This window comes from Macaca nemestrina, chromosome 11 (genome assembly GCF_043159975.1).
Source record: "Macaca nemestrina isolate mMacNem1 chromosome 11, mMacNem.hap1, whole genome shotgun sequence".
Classification (NCBI taxonomy): Eukaryota; Metazoa; Chordata; class Mammalia; order Primates; family Cercopithecidae; genus Macaca; species Macaca nemestrina.
The window spans coordinates 138,025,276-138,040,939 of record NC_092135.1 but is presented as its reverse complement, the minus strand read 5'-3'; the positions used below and the strand labels follow the sequence as shown (position 1 = coordinate 138,040,939).

The following is a 15,664-nucleotide window of genomic DNA, read 5'->3' as shown; positions in this document are numbered from 1 at the left end:
GTCCCCTAGTGATGGTCTGGGGCCCCTCAGATGATCTCCCAGTCCCCTAGTGATGGTCTGGGGCCCCCCAGATGATCTCCCAGTCCCCTAGTGATGGTCTGGGGCCCCTCACATGATCTCCCAGTCCCCTGCTGCAGAGGCCCTTTTGCCAGGTGAGATCATGTGTTCACAGGCTCTGGGGGCTGGGCATCTTGAGATGGAGATCTCCACCTCTCTTTGATGCAGAGACCCCGCCCACCAGCCCCCTGCACGTGCATGGGCATGCAGGTGCAGACACATGTGCCATTACCTGGCGTGTGAAAGGCAGCCCGGGCGTTGCGTCCCCTTCCTCAGCTGCTGACTGCTTCCCCACTAGTGTGGTCTCCTTCCACCCCGCTCCTCGTGTCCTTGTGCAGAGCTCATGGCCATCTGGTGACCATGACACGAGGCAGCGTGTGTCACGTGTGGTCACGCCCAGCTCCTCCTGTGGCCTGCGTGCCTCACTCCTCAGTCCCTCTGCAGCCTCAGGCCTCAGCCGTGCGGTGCTGCTCTTCAGCCTCTGCTCTTCGCCCTCACCCCGGGTGGCCGGCTCATGTGGCACTGGCTCCCTCAGTAATGGGAGGTGGCTGCACAGCCCTGTCTTCTAAGCCACAGACGCAGTTTTCCAACTGCCCACGGGTCATCTCTGTGGGGCAGCCTGCCGTGGAGCCCCCACACCCTGCACCCATTCTGTAAGCAGACCCGACACTCACCTTCCCTGGGGTTGACCAGCTCTTTCTCTCTGTCACCCAGGCCTTCCTGACCCCGTCAGGCCCTTTGAGGCCAGCCCCAGGTGCCCATCACTGCTCCCCAGTCCAGGAATAGCACCTGCAGCCCGTCTGACACAGGTCACACCTTATGCCAAAGGTCTCGTCAGACCGTGATGCCAGAAAGTCACGGCCCTCTCCTGCAGTCTTCCTGCCGCCTGTAGACACCTGTGGTTCGAGCAGCAGTGTTGGGGGATCCCCCTGACCCTGGAGGGTCCCTCACTCTCCAGACACCTCCCTGGACTCTGCCAGACCAGCTGCCTGTGCTCCCTGCTGGGATCCCACAATAGCAAACCCTCTGGGCTGTCTTGGCGCCACTGGCTGAATGACCTGTGCTTTCATCTCAGTCTCTTTTCAGATTTCACACTCCTGAAGGAGCTGGGCTTTTCTTTTTTCTTCTGTGTCCCAGAATTCTCCTGGTACCCAGACAAAACCGTCTGTATCCACACTGTATCCTGGGCCAGAGGGCTGGAGTCTGGCTGTGCCACCCACCCCTGCCTGCCTAAGGATGTCTGTCCCCTCCAGATCTCACGTAGAAATGTGATCCCCCGTTGGAGGTGGGGTCTGGTGGGAGGTGTTTGGGTCATGGGAGTAGATCCCCCATGAATGGCTTGGTGCCCTCCTTGAGGTAATGAGTATGTTCTCACAGAGTTCACATGAGACCTGCTCATTTTAAAGTATGTGGCAGCTTCCACCCCCCCACCCCTCACGCTCTTGCTCTTGTTCCTGCGTCCACCATGTGGCATGTCTGCCCCCGCTTTGCCTTCCGCTATGATTGGAAGCTTCCTGAGGCCTTCCCAGAAGCAGATGCTGGCACCACGCTTCCCACACAGCCTGCAGAACTGTGAGCCAATTAGATCTCTTTTCTCTCTGCGTTACTCAGCCCCAGGTATGTCTTTATAGCAGTGCAAGAACGGACTAACACAGCACCAGCCCCTCCACTTCCAGGGCCCACTTCACAGCTGCACACCGAGGAGAGGAGAGGCTTTCTGGGGAGGAAGGAGGGTGGCTCCCGGGCCTTGAAGATCCTCAGAGCTCTGCCTGTCCTGTGTCTGAGATGGCTGGTCTTGGGGCGACCTCTCTGCTGCTCCGTAGGATACGTTGTGTGTTCGTCTGTCACTGTGTGGCCACCGTGGCAGAGGCCGAGCAGGCACATTTCAGTGGCGTGGTCCAGGCAGCCTTGGCTGTGCGGCTGGCTGCGAATGCTGCTCCTGGTTAGGATAGAGGAAAAGCTGATTCTTTTAAAAATGGTTTTAGTACCCGCTCTTAAGGGCAGAATTTGGAAGGGGTGTGTGTGTGTGTGTGTGTGTACACAAATTGGCTGTGTGCTCGTGCTGGTTGGAAAATATGAAAAAACTCATCGTTTTCCCACCTGCCGTCGCTGGGCGACACCGCGACGGGCGCTTTCCTCCGGGCTCCGCAGTGAGGTGGTCCTGCGGAGCAGCACTCCTCCTTCCGCCTCAGCCAGCCCTGTGCTGGCCACCTGCCCTCGTGAACAGGCGTCTTTGTGCTGGCGGGGGCTCTTGTTGCCCCCTAGATCTCCCTGTGCCCTGTGAGGTTGGCCTCTGTGGATCGCCACCTGGGTTCCTGACCTCTCCCAGATGGTGGGAGAAGTGGGAGCTGTAACATCTCTCCTGCAGCTCCGACACTGCCCAGCTCAGTCCCTGCTGGCCTCTCCGGCACATCTGCTCCTCCTGGGCTCTGTGGTCCCTTCCTCCTGTTGCTCCTGGAGCTGTTCAGTGGCTCCCACTAGGGTCAGTCCTGCAGTGCTTCCCTCTCCTTTGCTGGTTTTCCTCAACCCTGCCCACGTCTACTTAAAAGGCCTGGATGAAACTTACTTTCCCACTCCGCCAAGGGCCCTTCCAGCCAGCGGCCCAGCCCTGCAGGGACCCCAAGGGCCCCTGCAGACTCTCTTCAGAGGGGATTTCACCCGGGGGGTTTTCAGAGATAACTTGGTGTTTCCGTTGGTGAACTGTGGTTTCTGGGCCCGAGCCCCATCCCTGTGTCTGCGTGGCTGTCCCTGTCCCCCTCCCGTGGTGCTTGTTGCCCTCCTGACATTAATGAGGACACTCAGGTGGTTCCTTTCCATTTGTGGCTCCCAGCCCCGGAACGGAAGCTCCTGGCAGGCAGGGCTGGGTTGTGGTTTGTGTACCTGTGGCATCCTTGCACTCACAGGATAGACCTGCCGCGGATAGGTGCTCACCAGCATTGTGGAATGAACTCGTGAATTACAGGCATCTGCTGGGTAAAATTGAACTAGGAGCTGGGAAAACATTCTTTCACTTTAAACAGAGTGCACCAATGCCTGTTTCCCCCCACAGCTGCCAGGCCGCAAGTACAGCCCTGGGTACAACACCGAGGTGGGAGACAAGTGGATCTGGCTGAAGTGAACGGGCCGCCTTCTGCTCCAGCCGCGTCACAGCGACAGCGACGGCCAAGCTGCACCCGCCGCACTCTCCTGGACGCCACATGGCTTTAAGATCGGGGGAGGGTGAACGATGCGAAAATTGCACAGTGGAAGAAGCGGTCTCACAGAAAGCCATCCATCCCGTAGTGTAGGTAACGGAGTCGGGGGAGCAGCGGCCATTCTGGGTGTTTGGAACCCTCTGGCTTTGTTTTGGAATGGCCCGCCACTCTCCCTGGAAAACAGTGGTCTGCTGTGAACGGCCGGCTCTCGGCGGCCCCTGTGGTTTCAGTACTGCCCCTCTGTGCCATTCAGGTTGTGTACGTTGTTTTTCTTCCGACTTCCAGAAATAAAAGCGTTTCTGTGGGACTTTCCCCATCGTGCGTCTGTGTGCGTGCGTGTGCGTGCGGTCGTGTCGAAGCTGCACACGTGCACACACGCTGCTCTGTGCCCTGTTTGGTGTGGTGTGGTTTAATTGAGACTTACATTATGCTGAAGAGATTTTCTAAAGGCCTACTGTATTTATTTTAGTAATGTGCTACATTAGAGTGGAAAAAAAAAAGAAAGTGGGCCGGATGCGGTGACTCAAGCCTGTAATCCCAGCACTTCGGGAGGCCGAGGCAGGCGGTTCACAAGGTCAGTAGATCGAGACCATCCTGGCTAACACAGTGAAACCCCGTCTCTACTAAAAATACAAAAAAATTAGCCGGGCGCGGTTGTGGGCGCCTGTAGTCCCAGCTACTCGGGAGGCTGAGGCAGGAGAATGGCGTGAACCCGGGAGGCGGAGCTTGCAGTGAGCAGAGATCGTGCCACTGCACTCCAGCCTGGGCCACAGAGCCAGACTCCGTCTCAAAAGAAAGAAAGAAAGAGAGAGAGAAAAAAAAAAAAAAGAAAAGAAATAATAAGAAAGTGAAGAAGAAATAGCAAAAGGAGAAAATTACCATAGATTTACAGAATAATATGTTTTAAGAGAGACATTGAAAAGGTTCACGTGGTGGCTGTCCTCAGCGTCTCAAACTCCTTCCTCTGAAGGAGATTTGAGCTTAGACTGTTGATGGCATAAAATGCAAAAGCAAAATGATATACTCTCTTTATTACCCAGAAAATCAAGTTGCCAATCAAAACTGAGAAATGAGAAAGAAAATCACATTTCTTTATTCACCTCTGTCAAAGCCTAGAAAACCAAAACAAGCTGGTTGTGGTTCAGCATCATCGTTTAGGAATTGAGCTGTCAGTTGTGAGTCCTATTGAACTGTGAGTTTTCCACTGTAAAGCTCCACTGTGTCCAGTATGGTAGCTCCTAGCCACATGTGGCTATTGAAATTTAAATGAGCTAAAATGTAATACAGTTTAAAACTGGGTTCCTTGGTTGCACTGGCCATAGTTCAGGTGCTCCGTAGCCGCCATGGGCAGCAGTTCCAGTGCTGGTGCAGGGGACGATGCTCTGCTCCCCACGGAAGCTCTGCCAGGCCTCGCTGCCACGGAGCATGCAAAGAAGATGCACACTCCTTCCCTCCTTCCCGCCTTCCCTCCTTCCCTCCTCACATCCGCCAGCCTTTTTCCCTCCTTCTTTCCTCCTCCTTCCCTTCCTTCCTTCCGTCTGTCCTTGTTTTCCTCCCTTCCCTCCCCCCTTCCTTCCCTCCTCCTCCCCTTCCTTTCCTTTCCATCTGTCCTTGTTTTCCTCCCTTCCCTTTGTCCTTGTTTTCTTCCCTTCCCTTCCTCCCTGCCTCCTTCCTTCCCTCCTCCTTCCCTCCTTTCCTCCTTTCCTTCTTTCCTTCTTTCCTTCCTTCCTTCCTTCCCTACCTTCCCTTCCTCCTTCCCTCCTTCCGTCTGTCCTCATTTTCCTCCCTTCCCTTCCTCCTTGCCTCCTTCCCTCCTCCTTCCCTCTTTTCGTTTTCCTTCCTTCCTTCCTTCCTTCCTTCCTTCCTTCCTTCCTTCCTTCCTTCCTTCCTTCCTTCCTTCCTTCCTTCCTTCCATCTGTCCTTGCTTTCCTCCCTTCCCTTCCTCCTTCCCTCCTTCCGTCTCTCCTTGCTTTCCTCCTTTCCCTTTCTCCCTGCCTTCCTTGTTTTAAGAATTGAAAAAAGTTTCCCAGGAGTTTTGAATTGGAGTCCAGATTTAAGTGGCTGAAGTTTTGCATTTCACTAAGAAACCAACAGCTTTAATCATGAAATGAAAGCACAGCTGGGCATTGGGCCAGTCACGGAGTATCTTTTGCTCTAAGCACCTCACAAACCCATTGCGGAGGGGAGGAAAGAAAAAGAAAACCATCTTTAATTATCTTAGCTGTTCCTAATGTCTTTGGCTGCAAAGAGCTAGCTGTTTCCTTCAACCTTGGTGGTTGCACGGGTAGTGTCCTCAGCAGTGAGAGGGCAGGTCTGCCGTGTGGTCAGGATTGCCCTTGCAAGGGGCAGAGCTGTCCAACCACACAGGGCTCAGTGTCGGCATGGTGTGGACTCGGGTGCTCTGATTGCCCCTTGCGTTTGTGTCTGACCCTGTGTGGTTGCAGTCCCTGGATGGAATGGGAAGTGTGTAATTTGTAGTGCTAAGGACATTCATCTGTTTCATTTTCTGGTGTTTTCAATGATATGCGTATTCAGCAGAGAAAGACGAATAAACACTGTCCAAGTCTTCTCTCCGCATTGAAGCCTCAAGAAGAGGTGAGGAGATGCCCTGATTTCCTTATTTCAGAGCAGTACATGAGTTCGTCTCACGAAAGCTCTTACAACTAAAACAGCAACTGCAACAAACCAGGATCAAAATAATCATGCATTTTCCAAGATTCCATGTTGGACTTCTCAGTGCTTTGGAGATCAGGAAATAATCACGTTGTTGCAGCAGTGTGGTTTTGTGTCTAGATTTTATTCACACAGGTATGTGTTTACAGGTGTGAGAATTTTGTATTGAAGAGAAAGTCCTTGTTTTTTTCTAACGTATCTTTCTGTTCCATCAACTGTTATAACAAAATTGTTAAGAGCATTGAGCTTCTTAGGAGGGATTACATGCAGCTACTTAGGACCACTTCAGCAAGATGGGGTTGCCTGGGTAGGTAGCAGCAGCAGCTCACCAGCCCCTCGCTGCCAGGCTGCTGCTGGTTGCTGTCCACCAGGCAGCCATGGAGCCTCCGTGTTCTGCCCAGGTGTTGCGGCAAGAACAGCAGGGAAAGAGGCGGCCACCTCCAGGCCACAGGTGGACCCAGGGACCTTCAGTTACGCTGCTTCAATTGAATTCGTGTTGGTTTCTCTACTACAGCAGAAGTGAAAGAAGCTCTTGTCTTGCTTAACATTTGTCCCATTTTTTGGCCATTAATTGACTTTGAATCTCTCTGTGTCCTGCTTACCAGTTAATAGCTTTCTGGATTGGCTGTTCTCAGCAGTGCGCATGTCAACACAAAGAAGCAAGCAGGCGGCTAGTTTCTGGGAATAAGCACAGTCCGTGCTCACACTGGATGCAAATCTGCAAGATTTGGGAGTTTGGCAAAATAGGGGTGGAGGGAAGGCCGTGATGAGAGAAGCTTTTTCGAAGAAAAGCTTATGTAGGCAGCAGCCACTGGCTGGCCAGAATTCCATGAATGGAAGCAGGTGCCCGAGTGATCTGGGGCTTTACATCCGGATGTAAATAGAAGCTGGGAGCCTGAGGCTTTGCTTTAGGAAAATCATGAGCCAGAAAACAGAGGAGGTGATTCTCAGTAGTCACCTCTCGTGGCTAGGATTTTCTAATACTCTCTTGAGTTATACAAAGCAAAGTACCTTTTAACAGCAACCCATCTGTGACTGGAAACCGCGAGCTGCCCTCGGGGAGTGGAGCCTCTTCTCAGCAGAGGATCCCAGCCGTTCCGTCCTCCCCCATTGAAGTGCTGGGCTGTGTTCGTTCGGATGTTGGACATTGCCACCTGACTTCCAGGAGGCTGGGGAGCTCTAGTTATGGACTTGTCCCCAAAAGAGTGGTGCTGTTCTCAGAGTGATAGATGTTCCACCGAAAATGCCTGTCCCCTGGCTCAGCCTGGCCGCACTTGCTTGGAGGAGGCTGCTTTAAGGGTTCCAGTAGGAAGCCAGATGAAACTATCACATTTTGTGTTGAAGCATGTGAGTAAGTTTGCTCCTTTGCTTTCACTATTAATGTATAGTTTTAAAATTCTTAATTTAAAAATTATTTTAATAGTAGTAAATTTTTCACAAGTGAACACTTTATATCTTTCAATTAAAATTTGAAGCTCCCTAGTTAGATCCAATTGCTGGTTACATTTTGGGAAGCACTCGTTTTAGTGCTGTGTAGTTTCATTGAATAAACATTTTTTAATGAGACTATACCTGGTGATATTAAAAATCCCAGCTTTTAATTTTTACAAAGCCGTTTCCTCTGGCACGTCCCATGTGGTAGCGTTGGTTTTCTTACAGTGAATGTCCATGGGGCCTCCTACATCCCAGGCAGCATCTCAGCGCTGGACACGTGGCAGTGAGAGCAGAAATGTGAGCGGCGGCTCAGGGGCGAGGCCCGGGTGGAAGGAAGCCCCTGATGCAGGGCCGTGCATGTGCAGAATGGGAAAGCTGTGCCACTTGGCGAGCCCACAGTGGAGGGGGTGTCTGAGCTGTGAGGAGGGTCTGGTCTGAACTGCAGGGCACCCAGCAGAGCCCACTGTAGGTATTGGAGAGCTGAGGAGAGTGCAGAGGGCCTGGGAGGCGAGGGAAGGAGTGAGGCGGCTCGGCCGGGTCAGGTGCTCCACGTGCGTCAGGGAGGGGAGGGCGGCTGCAGTGGCTGTCCACGTGACTTCGGCAAGCTCTGTGTCCGCAGAGCGGGGCTGAGCTGGCTGGGGCAGGGGTCACAGTGTGGGAATTAAGGAAAGAGCAAGCACATAGGGTAGAGAGCCGGACTACCCTCAAAGCACGAGTTTTCTGTTGCCCAGCTCCGCCGTGACGCCGCTCCTCCCACCAGAATGAGTGCGTTTGTCTCCGCGCTCTCCCCGCCTTGTCATGGAGCTTTGTTCTGTTTAGGAAGCACGAATAGAAAGGTGGCTGTGATTGGCAGCGGGCTGGAAAGTGCGTTTCCACTGGTCTGCCCTCTCCTGCAATAAGGCGAGCTTGGTGCGGAGCGCTCGACCGTCCCGACGGCTGGAGCAATGCCGGGGCTCCGAGCACGGGAGGCCTTTCCTCCTCTCAGTATTGCAGCAGGCAGCGCACAGCCCTTCTGTCCAACTCTGGGGACCCGAAAGACCATCAGAATCCTGCTGTTGTAGACATAGTAAGAGGAGCGGGTAGGACCCCACATGTTCGGGCCCCATGCCTTGGATCTACCCCCTCTGCAGCCAGAGGGACAAGCAGCTGCTGTGCTGGTCATGGCCGGTGGTCCTGTGTGTGACGATGGCCACTCACATCTTCTTCTTCTACAGAAGTTAGCACCGTGAGTCAGACTTTATATTTGGATTTTGTGCGTCTTGCATGTATGGTGGGGATGACCGACCTCACCTCCGAGTGCAGGCGCTGGAGCCCCTGGGGTCGCAGCGCTGCTGGTTCCTGACAGGTGGGTTGCACCTGTGGGAAGGGTCCAGGCGTATCTTTCTCTTGGGAACCAGTGATGGGTGTACCAGGAATGGCCTGGCGTGCGTTTCCATTCGGAAATTCCCGGTCCCTGTCTGGAACCTGGTTCCTTTTGCTGGTTTTTGCCCCCTTTCCTGTCCCTTTCCTGGGCAGCTGGTCCCTGCTGTCGCCCCTGTCTCCCTGGCTGCAGAGCTTTCCTCTGGAGGACTTGTCACAGAGCCTGCGCCGTCTCCCACTCTGGGCTCTGCTGCCCTGCCCTGCTTTGGTCTCTCAGGTTGGAGTCGAGGTTGCATCTGCCGAGAGCCATGCCCACAGGCGAGGCAGCATCAGGGTCCGGAGCCAGAGTCCATCGTCCCCTGGCCCTGGGTTTCGAGCTGCCGGCCACCCCTCTCTGAGAACCCAGCCTATGACTCGGCTCCCCTTGGGCCTGCCCCCAGCTTTCCCTCCTGCCCTGGTCTGTCCTCCTGCGGCCCCGTCAGTCCTCATGGCTGAGTCAGCCAACAGCAACCCACACACAGGGGCCACTTCTGGACGGGTGTCTGGCAAGGTGTGGGTCTGAATTCAACCTTTTGCCTCGCGTGCCTACCCCCATGTCCTGGGTTCTCCAAGAGCCACCTTAGGAAGATGGGGAGTAGGTCTGGACCACTGGGCAGCTGGTTGTTCTGTGGGTCTGGACCACTGGGCAGCTGGTTGTTCTGTGGGTCTGGACCACTGGGCAGCTGGTTGTTCTGTGGGTCTGGACCACTGGGCAGCTGGTTGTTCTGTGGGTCTGGACCACTGGGCAGCTGGTTGTTCTGCAGCAGGTCCTGAAAGTCCTCGTGGACCGGGACCCTGATGAGGACAAGCTCTCAGCTCAGAACAACACAGAATCCAGCGCTGGCCGCAGGACGACTGTCTAATGGTCCTTCTCTAGAAACGTCTCCGTGCCGTCCTGAGAGTGGAAAATGCCGGCGTTGGTCATGCGAACTTGCACGGCTATTTTCATGGTCTCTCACCCACTCTGGCCCCTTCGTGTTTTATGGCGGGAATAGCAGACCTCACCCCCCGCCCGTGTTTTGAGGTGGTTTAGATACCTTCAACCTGGGGAAGTTTTCACATATTTTCTGTCTGTAGTATTTGTATACTTCACACGAAGCCTTATTAGTGCATAAATATAATGAACTCCTTCCTATTGAAATAAAATTTGAGAAGAACATGGTATGTGCCAGCCAAAGCCCATATTAAAATGAACCCTTCTGTGAAGGGGAAAAATCAGTCTTGTTGAGAGAATGTAATTTAGATGCAGAAAGAATCCCAGCTGCGTAGAAATCCCCGTTGCCAAAAGCAGGTGAAAGGAACCCCTCGTGTGAGGAAACGTTGCTGTCCGGGGCAGGTTGGGTGGCGGCACAGCAGCCGTGAGAACGCGGGACTCTCACATCTGGTCGTGTCGCCAACATGGCCAACCAGTCGTCACCTGTCAACAGTGCCACCCAGTTGGGGGAGCATAGATGGTCTTGCTCTGGTTCTATCCAGCTGTTAGCAGTGAGTACAAACAAACAAGACAAAACAAAAAAACTAATGATATTTTTTAGCTGGTCAGAAATGACTTGAAAGACCTCAGACTGTTGAGTTAACAAAAAACAACCCCCCGCCCCCGCTTTTTTTTGCATCTAACAAAGTACTTGTGTGTGTTCATCTAATGGGTAAATATGCAGCCTCTGCTGTTTAAAGGAAAGTGAAAGGCTCAACAGTGTGTGTTACCTTGCCCTCCTTAAGGCGTGCTTTTCCTCTGAATGTCCTTGGCTCAGAAAGCTGGTTGTCAGGGAGCTTCACTGGGGTCTCTCTGGTGAAGGAGCGCGTGAGGACACAGGAGAGCGGCATCTCTGGCTGGCACTCTGCCGGCCGGGCAGGTGGAGCCCACTCTCACACCCCCGAGGCGGTCACAGCCCGACCATCGGGGGAACCCACTCTCACAGTCCTGGGGTGGTCACTCAGCTAGCCTGGCAGGTAGAACCCAGTTTCACAGCCCCGAGGCGGTCACTCAGTCCAGCCTGCGGGTGGAACCCACTCTCACAGCTCCGAGGTGGTCAGTCACTCAGCCCAGCCCAGCCCAGCAGGTGGAACCCACTCCCCACTGTCGCAGCCCTGAGGCGGCGGGGGCGTCCTCCACCTCGCTCTTCCTGGAGAGACGCCAGTGTGTGGGCTTGGAAGTGGAGTCTATTTTAAGATTGCAGTTCCTGAAGAAGCCTGTGTTTGCCGTGCTGTCTCCACGTGGTCACAGCCTTGAAGCCTCCAGCCTTTTAAGGGCAAGCCTCTGCCGGCTACCTGTGGTCCAGGCAAGCCGCTGCTTACGTTCGCGGTGCCTGTTGCGTTTTCCAACCTAAGAGGGCACAGGAGGAGGTGGAAGGGGACTTAAGAGCGGACAGTGAGTGTCCAGAGCTATAGGAGTTCTGAGAAGACACCGAGGGCTCCTCCTGCAGGCCAAGAAATGGGCCTTGGCGGGTTGAGAAACCCACCTGTTTCTGATTGCCTCCTGCACCACCATGCTCAGGTCACCCGGCAGGCACCCCTCCCTGGGGCTGAGCAGTTTCCTAGGGCTGCGGTAAGCAGCTGCCTTGCACTTCGTGGCTAAAGCAGCGCAGATCTATTCTCCTAAGTTCTGGAGGCCAGGAGGCCTCCAATCAAGGTGTCAGCAGGGCTGGTCCCTCCTGCAGGCTCTGCAAGGAAACAGTTTCCTGGCCTGCCCAGCTTTTAGAGGCCACCCGTGTATATGGTCTTGTGACTCCTCCTCTCGTCTCCTCTCTCTGCTGACCCCTGCTGCCTCCCTCGTACAAGGACCCCTGTGATGGCATTGGGCCACTCAGTCCAGGAAACCCCCCATCAATATCTTCAACCCCATTTGCTCAGCCCCTTTGCCACCCGAGGTCCCACGTCCCAGGAGCTGGGGATCAGGATGAGGCTGTCCTTGGGGCACTCTTCTGTCTACCATAGTCCCCACCTCAGGCCGACAAGAAGGCCCCATGGAGACTGGCAGCCACAGGCCCTGCTCTGGGTGGCCCTTCAGCTTCTTCTCACCTCCCAGGTGGCCTGAGAGGAGGGTCTCACCCACTGAAGAGATGGGCCTTCTGCCTCAGAGAAGGCGTGGGGCCGCGGGGCTGGCATCGGCAGCCGTGCCCTGTGTTTTCTGGCAGCTGTGAGCAGCCTTGCCTTGCCAGCTTGGTCAGCAGAGCCTTGCGTCTGCCGTGGGCTGGCTGTACCCCTCTGGGGCCCTGGCCCAGGCTCATCCCTGTCCCCATGCGGTGCACACTGTGGGGAGAGGTGGACATAGGTTGTCCCATGTGTGGTGACAGGTGGTCTCCATAGCTACGTCTGGCACAAGGTTGCCCATCCAGGGGAGGGAGGCCTCTGGGAGGAAGAGAGGGGAGGCTGCTTTGCCCATCATGGAAGTTCAAGAAAACCAGAAAAAGCCCTGCAGGGGTACCTGGAAGCTGTTGGTGCTCAGAAGCTCTTCCCACCTACAGATCTTGTGATGGAGCCTGCAGGTGAGTGCCCACCGGCCAAGAGGAGCCCCAAGCCACACAGCTGGGGCCCTGTGGGCCAGTGGGGGCGGGTTTGCTGTGGGCTGCACAGCGCTGGCTTCCTGAACCCTTTACCTTCCACAGACAACAGCGTCCTCATCTCTGCCCAGTAGGTCTGCTCCTTTGTGCTGGGGCCCCCCACTCTGCCTGCAGAGCCCTTTGTGCTTTGGCCCCTACCCTGCCAGCCCGCTCCCTGCATCCCCCTCCTCACCGCCCAGCCCTTCATGCAGCCTCTCCTCTCCCTGGGCCTGCAGGTCTGCCCCACCAAGCCCCCATCCCAGGATGCAGCCAGGCTCTCTGCGAGCAGGTGTGATGCACATGTTGCTGGTTCATCCTGTGGACTCACAGGGCGGCTCCTGTGCAGACCTCTAGTGGATGTGGGACTGCAGGCAGCTGCCTTTAGCCTCTGCTGGCCCACGCCCCAGGAGCCATGCCACAGCGCTGGCCGGGGGAAAGAGACCAAGGGGCATGCCCCGTCTCAGGTCTCGAGAGGGACAGAGCCAGGCAGGAGCCCGGGCAGGCGTCAGCAGGGCCCCCATGTGTCGGTGGGTCCCACTGTCCGTCCTGCTGCCCAGGGGATGGCCAGGCTGGAGGCCTCGGTGTGCAATGGGGACAGGCATGGGAACCCCTCTGGCCTGTTCCCCCTTTTTTAGTTACACAAATACTTTATGATCACTTCTTAAAATTTAGGAATTTTAGGAAGGAACAAGGAAGAGAACTTTAGCGTTATATACATTTTCTTTGACTTGCCATTAGAGTCTTCCTAGACCTTGCTTCTTAAAGACGCCTAACCCTCCACGCCCGGATGTGACCACGCCTGCCGCCCTCCATCGTTGCTGCTTCTCAGTGTCCGGCACGTCCTGTCCTGGGTGCTGAGGGGACCCAGGGAGGGTGTGGTGAGAGGAGGACCCTGACCAGGCATCCATGGGACACGGCTGCCCAGCACGGTCTGCACTGGGGAGCCGGGGGTGGTGAAGGGGTGCCAGCGGCACAGGAGCGTGTGGCCCTCCCGAGGCCCCTCCCGCACACCTGTGGGCACCCCGAGTCCCATCGGTCACCCTCGCTGCAGGGTTTCCTCTCTCAATAGCAGCCTCCCAAGACCCCTCCGCACGCCTCACAGGCACCCCGAGTCCCATCAGTCACCCTCGCTGCAGGGTTTCCTCTCTCAATAGCAGCCTCTCCTTCTGATGACTCGTGGTCAGATGTTTGCAGGAAAGGGCCACAGAGCCCCGGCGAAAATCCAGACTCAAAGATGAGACTGAAACGGGAAGTGTCAGCATTGTTTTAGGGTTTTTCACTTCAAAAGCCAATAATCCTCTGAAGCAGGGCCCTTCTGCACTCCTTCCAAGCTCAGCAGCTACCTGACAAAGGAACCAGGGGCTGAAGCGGAACGTACTGGAAGCCCTGGCCAGCAGGTGGCCAGTGGGACGCTGACTCGAAGCCTCTTTGAAGCAGTCGTGGGAGCAGTGGGAACAATTGCCCCGTAATTGTTGGACAGTGTCACACAACTAGACAGGCACCTACTTGAATCACAGAACGGAGCTGTGTGGCGTTTCTGTGACACCGGGATGAAGCTGCAGGCACGAGCAGGGGTCTGCACAGCCGACCACGGGGACAGAGACAGGCATGCGGCTGTCACTCACCTGCACATGGTGGCCGTGTGACATGCACAGGCCTTGCCTGTGTGGGACCCCTACACTGAGGGCACCAGGTCTAAACACAGGTGGGAAAGGTCAATGTTTACATCTACACTTCAGATGCCTAAAAACAGAGTCTTCGGGGAACAGGGGGGAACCGTTCCCCAGACTTCCAAAGGGCGTGCTCTGAGGGGGCAGCTTGGTGGACTGGAGCTGTGTGAAGAAGGTGGTGGGCCGGGAGCCCTGAGCCTCCCGCTTGGGCCAAGGCATGCCCACAGCAGACCTCTTGTCCACTCACGGACTGGGGGGCCTGAGGGATCCCTGAGGAAGCTGTGAGTGATGGGCAGCTGTCTGGCTGGCAGGAGATGCATCATCTCAGCTTCTTTAGAACAGGGCCAGCCTGTGCTGCTGAGGAATGACCAGAGCCACACAGCGTGGGGCAGAGGAGCTACAAGGACTGGAAACCTTTCTAAATCTCTGCCACCACTTCGTGAGCCCACTCTGAGGTGTGCCCCCTCCCTAGATTCTCACAGCAAGCCTGGCTGCAGATGGGGACAGCCTGATTTTTCTGCCATCATGTACATAAGAAAATGGGTTCTGAGGGTGGGACTTCTCCTGTCTCCCAGATGGAATGTGGTGGGTCCAGGTTCAGGCTCAGTCAGGGCTCTCCTGATAACCGGACCCACAGGAGGTAGAGATATGGAGACAGTTATGATAAGGATTCTGGAAGCTCAGAAGCCCCAAGATCTGCTGTGTGCAAGCTGGAGACCCAGGAGAGCCAGTGGTGCAAGTTCCAGTCCAAGGAAAGACCAATGTCCCACCTCAACAGGCCAGTGTCAGGTACGGTGGCTCACGCCTGTAATCCTAGTGCTCTGGGAGGCTGAGGTGGGAGGATCGCTTGAGGCTGAGTTGGATCCCAGCTTGGACAACATAGGTGAGGCCTCGTCTCTTCAAAAAGTAAAAAAATGTGTGGTGGCACACGTCTGTTGTCCCACCTACGTGGGAGGCTGAGGTGGGAGGATTGCTTGAGCCCAGGAGTTTGCACTCCAGCTTGGGCAACAGAGAAGACCTTGTTTCTAAAAAAACCAAAAACCAAAACCAAAAGCAAAAACAAAAAACAGGCAGAGAGTGGGAATTCTTTCTTCCACCACCTTTCTGTTCTTTCCAGACCCTCAGCGGATTGGAGGATGCCTGCCCACGCTGGGGAGGGCCGCCTGCCTTCCCGAATCCACCAGGTCACATGCTGATCTCATCCCCCACAGATACACCCCAAAAATCATGTTTGACCAAATACCTGGGCAGCTGCAGTCCAGTCAGGTTGGACGTCTGAAGCTGATCTGTACAATTTCTAACTGGCTTCGCCCTCTGAGCCGTGCATCTCGCTCCTCAGACACAAATGATCTGTACAATTTCTTTTTTTTTTTTTTTTTTTTTGAGACGGAGTCTCGCTCTGTCGCCCAGGCTGGAGTGCGGTGGCGCGATCTCGGCTCACTGCAAGCTCCGCCTCCCGGGTTCACGCCATTCTCCTGCCTCAGCCTCCCGAGTAGCTGGGACTACAGGCGCCCACAACCGCGCCCAGCTAATTTTTTGTATTTTTAGTAGAGACGGGGTTTCACCGTGGTCTCCATCTCCTGACCTTGTGATCCGCCCGCCTCGGCCTCCCAAAGTGCTGGGATTACAGGCGTGAGCCACCGCGCCCGGCCGATCTGTACAATTTCTAACTGGCTTTGCCCTCCGAGCCGTGCGTCTT

At 55.3% G+C, this 15,664-nt stretch overlaps 1 protein-coding gene across 4 annotated transcripts in view; it reads left to right on the top strand.

Moving 5' to 3' along the window:
• LOC105473801 (NADH:ubiquinone oxidoreductase subunit A10) overlaps positions 1 to 15,664 on the top strand; it is a 119,851-nt gene that overhangs the window by 60,680 nt on the left and 43,507 nt on the right. For 2 of the 4 annotated variants that reach the window (XM_011727849.3, XM_011727848.3), the window contains one exon: positions 3,107 to 3,563. The exons of 1 other annotated variant lie outside the window; for it this stretch is intronic. In XM_011727849.3, the coding sequence (XP_011726151.2) occupies positions 3,107 to 3,170 (64 nt within the window). In that variant the 3' untranslated portion in view covers positions 3,171 to 3,563. Of the gene's footprint in view, positions 1 to 771; positions 859 to 3,106; positions 3,564 to 15,664 lie in introns of those variants that run through there. One more of the 4 variants, XM_071073713.1, reaches the window with a different exon arrangement.